General features: G+C 44.9%; 1 protein-coding gene across 2 annotated transcripts in view; it reads left to right on the forward strand.

Moving 5' to 3' along the window:
• Positions 1–12,194, forward strand: part of LOC147706704 (solute carrier family 22 member 7-like) — a 396,568-nt gene extending 384,374 nt beyond the window's left edge. The window contains exon 11 of one of the 2 annotated variants that reach the window (XM_086925842.1): positions 10,397–12,194. In XM_086925842.1, the coding sequence (XP_086781968.1) occupies positions 10,397–10,469 (73 nt within the window). In that variant the 3' untranslated portion in view covers positions 10,470–12,194. The remainder of the gene's footprint in view (positions 1–10,396) is intronic. The other variant, XM_086925843.1, reaches the window with a different exon arrangement.
• Positions 12,195–13,137: the final 943 nt, after the last annotated feature.

Raw genomic sequence — 13,137 nt, forward strand, 5'->3', positions numbered from 1 at the left:
CGAGGACCGATTTTACGCACAACTTCCTCCAGTCCCTGGAACCCTACTTTGGTCGAGAAAATTTCTCCATTCTAGGAGATTTCAATTACCACTTAGAACGACATGATTTATCTGATACATCATGTCTCACTGAGGCTTTGGCGTCCTGCGGACTCACGCAGCGAGTTAGCGGGGCCACACATCGTGCAGGCCACACACTAGATGGTATTTTCTCTAATGACCATCGTCTGACCACCAAGGATCCGGTGCATCTATCTTGGTCCGATCATCTTGCGGTTCCATTCCTCTTGGAATACCACAGGGTCGATGGAAGTAAAAAAGGGATTCACATAATGGAAACTGCCAGAAATTTTAGGAATATCAGCAGTGACTCCTTTGCGCCCTGGGCTGCCAGCCTTTCTATTACTGGCTTGGACAGCGTACAGACCGCGGTTGGCCGTTTCGAACAGGTCACAACTAAGGCCTTGAATGAACTGGCCCGAGTACAGACCCGCCGCCAAGCCAGAAAGAGACCATCTGCCCCATGGTTCTCAGATTCCCTTAGACTCCTCAGGCAAGAAGTGAGGAGGAAGGAGAGGCTCTGGCACTCTAGTTGGGACCTTAAGAACAGGGAAGCCCACAAACTCCTTGTCAGGAAATACAAGGCTGAGATTGTACAGGCCAAACAAGATCACTTTGTGGCCTTGACAACGTCGCTCTCCTCGCCGAAGGAGCTTTTTAAAATCGTTGATTCCTTAGTCAACCTACAAGCCCCTGACCCTGTTGTACCATCGCAAGATCTATGTGATAGGATTGCCTCCTTCTTTCACACCAAAATACAGGACATCCACCTGGCTCTCGAGGAGCAAAGAGCATGTATCAGTGTGCCCCCTGCTCGGGTTGAGATGAATATGACCACTACTGACATCTCCCCATCATGCACTCTGGACTCCTTTCCCCCGCTATCTTTGCAGGATCTGGAGATCTTGCTTAATAAGACCAAATCTGGTTCCCCCCTGGATACCTGCCCATTGAAAATCATCAAGCAGTGTAGGGAGACCTTCCTACCACCTCTGCTAGAAATAATGAATCTAGCTATGAGAGACGGTATCTTCCCCTCGGAGTGGAAGAGTGCAGTAGTGAAACCCCTGCTAAAGAAGGCCTCCCTTGATCCGGAAGCCCTAAAAAACTTCTGTCCAATCTCGCTGCTCCCAGCTCCAGTGAAGATGCTAGAGTCACATCTAAACAAGCATCTCGCTGCCTTCGTGGAAAGCTCGGGTTGCTTGGACTCCTCCCAGCACGGATTCAGGAGGGAACATAGCACCGAGTCGGCCCTCACCATCGTGCTTGATAAGATCCGCACGACAGTGTATGGGGGCCAGACCACCCTCCTGGTCCTACTAGATCTAACTGCGGCCTTTGATACCCTCTCCCCCTCAGTATTTACATCTCGCCTGAGGGATGTGGGGGTGAAGGACGCAGCTCTAGATCTATTGACTTCCTTCTTTGATGGCGGGAACAAAGAGTCAAGCTGGGGGAGTTCCTATCTCCATCCCGACCAGTGCTGTGTGGGGTCCCACAAGGGTCGGCCCTTAGTCCGACCCTATTCAACATCTACGTGACCCCACTAGCCAGACTAATAAGAACTTTCGGGATGGAGGTAGTTTCTTACGCAGATGACACACAAATACTCGTCTCTCTTCCCCATTCAGATGTACAAACTGCCTCCAAGTTTAGATCCTGTATGGAGGCGGTTGGTCATTGGATGATCCAGAATTCTCTCAAACTGAATGGGGAGAAGACTGAGGTGATGGTGTTTGGAGGGAGAGAGAACATCTGGTCAGCCAGCTGGTGGCCTGATTCGCTAGGAAAGTGCCCTTCCCCCACAACATCTGCTAAGAATCTTGGGGTGATGATAGACCCTGCCCTGGATATGGGCAGGCAGGTGAGTAGAACCATCCCCACCTGCTGGGGCTTAATTCACACCCTGCGAAGGATGAGGAAATACCTCTCTTTACAGTCCAGAAAGCAAATAGCTGTTGCACTCATTGGCTCACGTCTGGACTACTGTAATGCGCTGTATGCGGGGCTAAATAGGAGCCTCCTGCAGCGCTTACAGGTAGTTCAGAATGCCACAGCCAGATTTGTTCTGGATGTTCCCAGACGCTCCTCGGCCACGTTGGCCAGGAAAACGTTGCACTGGCTACCGGTAGAACACCGAGTACGGTTCAAAGTCCTATGCATGACTTATAGAGCCATTGCAAAAAACAGCGTTATGGGAGTTGCTTCCATCATCTCCCACTACATGCCCGGAAGGAATCTGCGTTCCTCCGGGAAATCGCTCTTGACAGTTACCCACATACGAAGAGCCAAGTGGGGTGGCAGGGCCTTCTCTACCCTGGCTCCCAAATGGTGGAATGATCTTCCTCTGGACCTTAGGTCTCTACCTTCCCTACAGAAATTCCGAAGTGCCCTTAAAACTCGCCTCTTTCTGCAAGCCTATGTGTAGGGATGTATGTCTCAATTTTCTGATGATATTGTTAGGCGCCTTGATACCTGCGGGTTATTGTTCTGCGCGTTATAAATTTTTATCAAATCAAATCAAACCGGCGCCAAAGGTATTCCAAATAGAATTTTGAGATTTAACATTGAAAAAAATCCTAACCGCCAGTAGGTAATAAGCTTAAATTAATTATTTTATAATAAGCTTAAATTAATTATTTTATAATTTTAAGGTTAAGTATTTTTAAGTACTTTTTAGTTAATTATTTTTAATATTTCATTTATTTTAAATTACTTTTAAGACATTTATAAAAATTCAATATTTTGACTAACTATATTATTTTTAAACTATATTTTTGATTTGATATTTTTGTACTTACCTGTTTGTAGATAGACATTCGATATTTTTTCAGTCGATATTTTATCCTCGATATTTTTGTATGTCTATATTTTTGTACTCGATATTATTCAATGATCCGTTCTGGCATCATCTGCTGATTACCGCTGACCCTAATCTCGGGCAGCGTCTCCAAGGTCTGTGCTTTTTTCTCAGCTAACAAATGCTGCACTTTCAGATCCATTCTTTGTTGCGCATTCCGTAAAACACATGAATTACCTGTTGTTTTCTCAACACCTGGCTTATTGCGATGCTTGTGAGTGGAAATCGGCTGGTAGCCCGGCTGAATACAGGACAGAGGGCTTATAGTCAGATTCTTGTGCTTAATCGTGCGCATACTGCTAGGATACCTTTTATTGCCACGTCGCTGGTAAAGCACAGCCTGGAATGTGCTTTGCTAATTCAGGAAAAAAACATTAAAATTGCTTTTGTGACTGAATCATGGACTGATGCGGCCTCAGGCCCAGACTTAGTGAAAACCACTCCCTCTGGTTACCTTAGTTACACAAGAGATCGCCCACTGAGAAAAGGGGGGGATTGGCAGTAATATATCATAATTTCCCCAACGCCTTCTTTCACCCCTTAACTGTGGATGGATGTGAAGCAGTAGCATTCAACTTTACGTTGGTTAATCATTATTCATTCAATGGTTGCTTAGTCTACAGTCCCCCAGGGCCTAAAAATATCTTCCTGAGCTCGGTGGGAAGTATACTGGAGGAGGGGTTATGCTCAAAGGCCTTTACGGTCTTGGGGGATTTTAATTTCCATTTGGAAAACCTCCTGGATACGGACACCAACGCACTTACTGAACTGATGGACGGTGCCGAGCTTAAACAACTGGTTAGGGGACCTACGCACAATGCTGGCCATACCCTGGATGGGTGTTTTTCGAACCACCCTACTTTGGATTTTACTCAATCTATCCCGGTTACCTGGACTGATCACAGGGCATTGTTATTTGCCATCTCAGTGCCAAAATCCCAAAGTGGGGGGTGTCCGCCCAAAGTAGCCAGGACATGTAGGGCCTGAACAAGGTTGAGGGTAGAGCACTGGAAGACCTTCTGCTCTCCTCTAAGGAGCCTCTCACATACAAGCTGGATTGAAAAAGCCTGTGCCATCCTTGCTCCACCTAAACTGCGTCTCCTGGCTAGAGCCCAGCCCTCAGCACCATGGTTTTCTGAGGAATTAAGAAATCAAAAGTTGGGATGTAAAAAACTGTAAAGGGTGTGGCGTAAGGAATACAGGGAAAGTGATAGAACGCTTCTCAAACAAAGCCTTCTATCATACAAAAAAATGGTGGGGAGGGCAAAACAGGACTACTATACTAATCACATAAACCTCTCTAAGAACTGTGCGAAGGAACTGTTCATAACAGTGTCCTCTTTGGCAGCCCCGACACCTGCGGCCATCCCCGCGAGTCCTGAATTATGTAAGTACTTGCCAAATTCTTTTTGGGGAAAGTGGAGACTATCTTTAAAGCCTTCTCTAGCCTGGAGAGGTCGAACTGCCAGGCGAATGCACCAGAAAATGAAATGGAGCTTACAGTAGGGCAAAAATTGGATTGCTTTTCACCAGTAAATAGTGAAGAAATCACACGTTTATTGCTAGAGGCAAGATCAGGCGCTCCGTCAGATCCTTGCCCTGTGGCTGTGATTAAACGGGCCCCAGGTCCGATGGTTACATCGCTGGTGACTATCTTTAATAATATGCTTAAGACAGGAGGCTTTCCATCTTATTGGAAACATGCCTCTATTCTGCCCCTACTCAAAAAACCAAATTTGGATATCAGGGACCCAAGTAACTATTGCCCAATAGCGAGGCTCCCTCTACCAGCCAAATTAATAGAAAAGGTCTTGAATACTCAATTAAGCTCCTTCCTCTCGGACACTCAAACACTTGATCCCTCCCAACATGGCTTTAGAGCCAACCATAGCACGGAATCCGCCCTCATCGAAACAACTGAGGAGATAAGAGCGGTGACCGATGCGGGAGGGCGGGCTGCCCTGGTGTTGTTGGACCTCTCCGCGGCCTTCGACACGGTCCACCATGGGATCTTACTTGACCGTCTGAAGGCTTGCGGAGTACAAGGAAAGGCGTTTAACATACTTAAAGCCTTCCTGTCCAGTAGAGTCCAAAGCGTGGCGTTAGGAGACTATGAATCAAAACCTTTCATCTTGCCCTGTGGAGTTTCTCAGGGCTCGTCCCTAAGCCCCACATTATCCAATATTTATGTCAGCTCATTGTCACCAGTAATTCTTACATCATACGCTGACGACACCCAGATCGTGGTGTCTTTACTACCAGGGATGGAAGATGGAGTAGCAAAGAATTTTCAGGACTGTATGCTGGCGGTCGGAAACTGGATGGCAGTTAACTGCCTCAAACTAAATTCAGCTAAAACTGAAGTTATATTGTTTGGGTCAAATACTAACTTTTGGAGTCCAAATTGGTGGCCCGAGCGGATGGGCAAGGTGCCTACCCCCGTGGCTAAGGTGAAAAACCTGGGGGTACTGATCGATGATCAACTTACCTTTCGTCCCCAAGTCAATGCGTTGTCTTCCTCTATTGCTTTTTTGCTCAAATCCATCTGTAAGATCCTACCATTTATTCCAGGTAGCGACAGAAAAACAGTGGTCACGCCGCTGGTTATGGCGCGGCTGGACTTCTGCAATAGTCTATTTCTTAGTGCCCAACAGGGGGTACTTAACAAACTGCAGGTACTGCAAAATGCGGCAGCCAGGCTCATTCTGGGGATTCCAAAATGTTCCCCTGTGTCCCAGGAGCTGGCTAAACTCCATTGGCTCCCAGGGCGAAAGAGGATTCTATTCAAAGCGTTATGCCTAGTTTTTAAGACCTTACAAGGCATGGGGCCATCATTCTTTCGGCAGTACTTTCATTGGTATTGTCCGACTAGAAACCTCAGATCAGCAGATTTGGGGTTGATTGTAATGCCTCGTACTAGAAGAGCGCGCTGGGGAGGCAGAAGCTTTGTGTTGGGCACAACCAAAGCCTGAAACGCCTTGCCCCTTGCCCTCAGAAAAATGACTGACCTTATGGCCTTTAGAAGAGCATTGAAGACCTGGCTGTTTATCAACTAATTCCCGACCGCTCCTTCCTCAGGAGTGACACTTAGCGCCAGGACTTCTACGGGTAACAGAGCGCTGTACAAATGTCAAAAATAAATAAATAAATAAATTGCCCTCTTCTCTCCTCTGCTCTCCTTATTCATTTTTTAGGTCTCGCCTAGCAGCGCTCATGCGCTGCTAGGCAAAAGACCTTTTGGAATGGCTTTGGCTTTTCAGCCAAAAACGTGCGTGCGTTCCATTGCCTTCAATGGCAACGTGTGCACGTTTGGCGATTCCCTTATAGTTATGTAGGCTAGGTTTATAAAATTGCTAGCGCGCTAAGGTAAAATTGTAAATTTGCAGAGAAGTCAAAGATAAACACTGTCCTTGTAATAATTTCCAGGTAAACATGGTTGAATTCTAACACCCTTCTTGACTGTTTGCACCATGAACCACTGCACCACCCTGTCCCTGGTGGAAGTTACATCAATATCTTTTCCAAATGGTTTTGGTCCATGAATTTACTCTCTTCCAATTTACTGCCCCACGCCTTCCACCCAATTGAGTGAAAATACAATCCGCTGGATGTGCTGCCCCAAGTCTAATCTAATCAATGGATTCATTCTCCGTGAACTAGCAGTGGGTGATGGCCATCTTCATGAACCATAAAGTTTGAGCATATGTTCTTTGAGGATATCCAGCATTCTCAGGTCACGAAAAACGCAGACTTCACATCAAGCTGTATGAGAACGGGAATATCATGGTGCAATGCTTGGATGTCCACCTTCATATCACATCTCTGGAACCCTGATGGCCCATGTTACCATGCCAACCACCTCTTCTGCCTATGACACCACTAGCTCGCTAGCCTCCACTCGCCTTAGCTCTTCAGTATCACTTGCCGTTAAGACAGCAGGCTGCTGGCATGAATCCTGGTAGTCCAGGCCATAACCGGTCACAAGCCCTGTCTAACTCTAGGTAGCCTTAAGATAAACTGCAGCGGTGCAGGTTCCTTCCTTCACATCCCATCAGCCAAGTGGTTTTTAGCAAAATCACTGTATCAAGGCTTAATAAAATGTTCAGTTATTTCACCTTTCCTCGTGAGAAGAAATGTCATCTTCCCATTATTGCTCAGGTTGCAGCCTGTGACCTTTAGCAATAATGGGAAGGTAACATTTCTCCTGATAGAGTTTCCAGTGGGGTCATGACTGGCCAGCAGGTCAGGGGAGTTTCCAGAGGTCTGTTTGGAGGGCACAGTTGTAGTAGATGATGTTGATTTTGTTGATGTAGTTGAGGGAGAGTTGGGTGCAACCACCTTCCATGTGAAGATTATTTCAATAGGCCTTTTTTTTTCTATAATGTCGTCACTTTTTGTGGTGTGCCCATCCAGTGGAAGAAAAATGCTGCCTCCGACCCATACCAGTGTGTGTGGTTTGTTTACCGTCCTCTTCTTCCTAAAAGGGTCCTGGGGATAAGGACAGCATCAGGCTTTGTGGAACACGGAAGACTTGAAGTCTAAAAAAGAAAAACAGTCCAACCAGTCTTTCTGCAGAAGTGTTTTTTACACCTATAAAGACTTTAAGGCAGTCAGCTTCTGACTGATCTCTATAGCCTCTAGGACCTCCTCAATTAGTCATCTCAGCATAAGATCCTTTGTAAACACCAGTACAACCTTTTTACTTGTATCGTCTGCCTAAACTAGTTTCTAGTCAAGCTTCACAGTCTTTCATAAGATAATTGTCATTGACTCCTTGTCTGTTTCCTGGTGTTGATGGCAAGTGACTCGTACTCCTTTGAGGAATCAGGATCCACCTTCTCGTTCAGATGAATGTTACACCGTATTCTCCTATCCACCTATAGCACTTATGGGCACACCCTATAGTTTCTAAGTCAGATGATATTACCAACTTTCATGATGTTTTGGGGCAAAACTTAAACCTCTCCCTTAAAGTCTTTGCAGATATCAGTGTCAGAAACAAAGGGATTTTTTCAACCAAGAGCTTCCCTTATCCTTTTTTACCTCAGCTGTCAGGCTTTCTTGAAATAGCAGAGTAAAGATTTCTCATGCCGGCCACGTTGAAAGTATTACCCTTTCTTTTTAAAGTGTAAGCCTCCTCATCAGGACTGCATTTGTTGATGGCAAGCGCGAGGATCTGGGATTTTTTCACCCAGTTCGGCTCATCGAATAGCTCAGTAAATTGAAGGTTCTCATATGTAGGAAACAAATGTATTTCCCCCCACATCCCTTCGATTTTGTGGCGTTTCTTACCACGAAGCTGGAAAGTGCATTCTTATTTCTTGTCCTGATGAAGAGCCTCTCAAACATATTATGCATGTGTCGAAACGTCAATCTGTCTGATTCTTTTGGACTGACTTGTACTTATTATGCATCTCAAGGATGTATAATGAGCAGTTCAATCATCCTTCATTATGACTAGTGCACATGGCAGCCATTAGATGTTATCTAATTAAAGTTAATATTAACTTTGTGTCACTTTTTTCACAACTAGACCTAAAGGTATCAGAGCGCTTTATATCAACACCAGTTTCATTACAGATGGACACATTCATTTGGTTAGGCACTAACGTTGTGTGTTGTGTGCATTACGGCACCACTTTTCTTTTGAAGCACCTGTGCACACGTCATAAATCCCATAGTCACGGACTATTCGTTTGCATTTGCCTTTCCAGTGAGTAGGTCACCAAATCAGACTAATTGCAGATTTGAGAATTTTTTACAAGTAGCTAGGAATGTTTATCCTCTCAGGTGTACTTACCTGTTGGCCTTGAGCCAACTATGTGGAGTCTTTATAAGAGTTTGATTTCACAAAGATGAGCTATTAGAGTTCAGGAGTCAATGAAAAAGAGTAATAAACCTAACAAGGCCTGTGCTTGTGTGCTCCACAATGGGAAACCCACCTCCCCAGGCACGACACATGCGCACAGCAGCGTAACGGCACAATGCATGCACACAGCAGTGTAACAGCACGACACATGCGCACAGCAGCATAACAGCACAACGCATGCACACATCAATGTAACAGCACGACACATGTGCACAACAGCGTAATGGCACAATGCATGCACACAGCAGAGTAACAGCACGACACATGCGCACAGCAGCGTAACGGCACAATGCATGCACACAGCAGTGTAACAGCACGACACATGCGCACAGCAGCATAACAGCACAACGCATGCACACATCAATGTAACAGCACGACACATGTGCACAACAGCGTAACGGCACAATGCATGCACACAGCAGTGTAACAGCACGACACATGCGCACAGCAGCATAACAGCACAACGCATGCACACATCAATGTAACAGCACGACACATGTGCACAACAGCGTAATGGCACAATGCATGCACACAGCAGAGTAACAGCACGACACATGCGCACAGCAGCGTAACGGCACAATGCATGCACACAGCAGTGTAACAGCACGACACATGCGCACAGCAGCATAACAGCACAACGCATGCACACATCAATGTAACAGCACGACACATGTGCACAACAGCGTAATGGCACAATGCATGCACACAGCAGAGTAACAGCACGACACATGCGCACAGCAGCGTAACGGCACAATGCATGCACACAGCAGTGTAACAGCACGACACATGCGCACAGCAGCATAACAGCACAACGCATGCACACATCAATGTAACAGCACGACACATGTGCACAACAGCGTAATGGCACAATGCATGCACACAGCAGAGTAACAGCACGACACATGCGCACAGCAGCGTAACGGCACAACACATGCACACATCAGTGTAATAGCAGGACGCGTGTGCACCAGGGCATAACATAAAATGATGGGCACTGCTGCAGAATGTTAAGAGGATCCCAGAGGTCACAGAAGCTCACTGCCCTTGGGGGAAATGGGGACCCCTTGATGTATCTGGCAGGCAGAGTATTGCCCCATCCGTACCACAGGGGCTTGCATTATGCCCCTGCACTCACAACCTTTTTATGTGGGAATTTCAGAGGAAATAAAATCATGCAAAGACCAATTTTATCATGCTTGAGTGGGAATTCTTTTCAAATGATTAGTTGAGCTCTTCAATCCATGGCTGAGGCAATGACAGGGTGGAAGTGATTGGACATTTTTGCCAGGCTGCTGGGACTATTATATTTATCTGTGATAAAAGATGTCCTGCAACCAGGTTTTTAATACAGATTGTATCATAAGGTGTTGAATTTCCATTAATTTATTTATTGTATGTTGTGTTTTATTGGTGAACGTAATTTGGATTTCCCCCCAAAAATGCTTGATAAAATCCTTGTACTTGACATATGTGAACATAGGGAGACAGGATTTATCATCAGTTGCTTCCAGTTATCAGACAGTGATGCCTACTGACACAATGACAGATGCTGAGCAAGAAGGTTGATTGCTGTCGCTGATTTACTTCTAAATAATTTATTTCTACAGTAGACCCGGATCCAGCTTGCCCAAGGATGATCCAAAGGAGCTGGTACCATTGAAGGTTCTGGAGAAGATCTAATGACATGAAGGTCCTGGGCTGAAAGGGACGCCAAGGAAGCATGGACAGTTATGAGGACACGTATTCCACAGATACAGTACTTCAAGAACTGCACCAGCGCATATCGACTGGCAACCTAATATGTAACAACAAGCATTGGCACAGCCAATAGGTCTCGCTTTTGGGACCTTATTAAGTATTTAGGTATGCAGCACAATATCCTTGGTGCAACAACATCAACTGTTGCATGGCTAAACACTTATAAGGTCCAAAAGCGTGACCTATTGGCTATGCCAATGGTTGTCTGTTTCTCTCTGCACGCCGCTGTGTTGCTCTACTTTTCTGGCAGGGCAGTGTGCACGTTTCTGACCAGCTTTCAAGCCCTAGCAAGAAGCCTAGATGCAGGAGAAATGGTTACAAAAATCATCCGGGCACCTGTATATATCCTATTGCTGCTTGCATAAAGGAACCCTTAGTTGGAACGTCTGTGTTTTGTTTCATCACTGGTGGCAGGATATTCTGTAGGATCAGAATAGCCTGTAGAGGAAGCACTAGTGTGTATATAAAGGACATATGGCGGTATGAGGACCGTGCCACCAACAATGAAAGCTCAGATTCCTATAGAAGCACATCAACTCCTTACACCACGCTCTATTTGATGGGTATTTCTGAACTGCGCAGTTCCATGTGGGGCTCACAGGATACCTTGATGATAGATTTTGGCCCTTTTGAGGCGCAACAATAAAGTAATTTTACAGGCCTGTCTGTCTTTTAGTGCTTTAGCTGCCTACACATACGTACTGCCCATATGCTTTTGTACCAAAATGTATTACAAATTAAGAATCTAGGGGCAGATGTATCAAGGCAATTTTTAGTCACAAATGCTGCGATTCGCAAAAAAGCAGCAGCAACGGTATGTATGAAGGAAATTGCATAGCAAAATTAAGGAATCGCAAAATTTTCGATTCCTTAATTTTGCATAACCATTTAAGGAATCGCAAATTGCGATTTCTTAAATGCTATGCATCAAGCATTCAATTATTGCGATTTCTCCTTAAGAAATCGCAAAATACCACCAACTTCAAGTTGGTGGTAATTTGAGATTTCTTTCACAAATGCACTTTTTGGCATTTGTGAAGGTGCCAAATGGTGTACATACATGCCCTTATGCGCCATATGAGCACACATGTAAATTTCAGGGGTGCATCAGGGTGTCCTTATGACACCCTTGCACCCTTGAAATTTTTCTCAATTTGTGATTCTCAAATTGCGAATCGCAGATTGAGAATAACTTCACATTCATTCCTCTGAGCCTCCTGGCCCATAGAAATGAATGAATTCAGCAGTTTGCTAATCGCAATTAAGGAATTTTAAGAAATCGCTAAAAAATTGGGATTTTTTTATATACATACCATTTTGCAATTCTCAAACAGCGATTCTCAAAAAATCGCTATTTGGGGAATCGCAAATAGGTATTTTGATACATCTGCCCCCTACATACATACAAGCAGGTAGACGAAGGAACTAGATGGTTTTTGGGGGACGTATGGCCCTATTGGAGGTGAACCAGTTGATGTTGTTCGTTATTCTGCTTATACCGAGGTGCCGAAGGCATCCCCTTCAGTCTATCTACTAATATTTTATGGACCAGTCGTGATGCATCTTTACAATGTCCTGAAATATCAAATATACAAGGAAACTGGAGGGGGGGAGAGTGCGGGGGGTGTGGTGATATTAAAGTTTAAATGTTTCAACGAATATGTGGCTTGATCCGCTATGTCCTGTATCTGGGATAATCATTAAGGACGTTATTGGTGAGAGTTCTGGTTTACTACGTGGTTACCCACTGACAACATTATTACTATTTGTGCTCATAATAAGTGATTTTTTTTTTTTAAATCAACTTGGAAGAAAAAAGAATCTGCACATATGGGATTTGGTTACACCACTTTGAGGAACCACTGGTAAACGCTACTTTGAGCTCCTTTATAATTTAGCGTCCTCAACCTGTTTTGTCGGCAATGCTCTGCACCTCCATCTTAGTCTGGGGACTCTGTTCATCACTTCCTCTGGGCGAGGTGGCATAGCATCTTTACAGTTTGAGTGCTCATTTTTAGGTCCAACTGCAGTACACTCTACTTGTGTATCTCATGTCATCAATTCTTTAAAAACTGTGCAATAAGATGTGCTGAGAGAGACAGCTTAAGGTCAGTCCCCTTCAGACATTGGCTTTCATGAGTTTCCCATGGTTTGCCATTATGTAGATGGGCTGTCCATCAAAGCCTTATCATTTTGTGGGTGGATACCTTGACACTTTGTTGTTCTCATTAGGTTTTGGTGATTGGGTAGTAGATCGTCCTTTATAACCCTGCAGATATGACTTGGTGTTTAGCTAGTAATTGAGAGCCAGTGTGTGTGCTAGCTTTGCTTATGCAATGATATTTTGAATGCAGATTTATGGCTTTTTTGTTTAGGATATGTATTTTTAACAACTTAGAAGGATGGTTCTGCCGATCTATTCTCCGCAGCAGGTGCCTTGACCCCCGCCGCCTCCTTCCCGCGCGATTGTAAGAGAACGTGAAGTTCTTCAAACTGACATTACAATGCATCCTGAAAACTGTATTTAAAGAATGTGGTGAGAGCCTCAATGGTGAGATGAAAGAGCACCTCAAATGCTTTGTCAGGGTTC

Source organism: Lissotriton vulgaris, chromosome 6 (genome assembly GCF_964263255.1).
Source record: "Lissotriton vulgaris chromosome 6, aLisVul1.2, whole genome shotgun sequence".
Lineage (NCBI taxonomy): Eukaryota > Metazoa > Chordata > Amphibia > Caudata > Salamandridae > Lissotriton > Lissotriton vulgaris.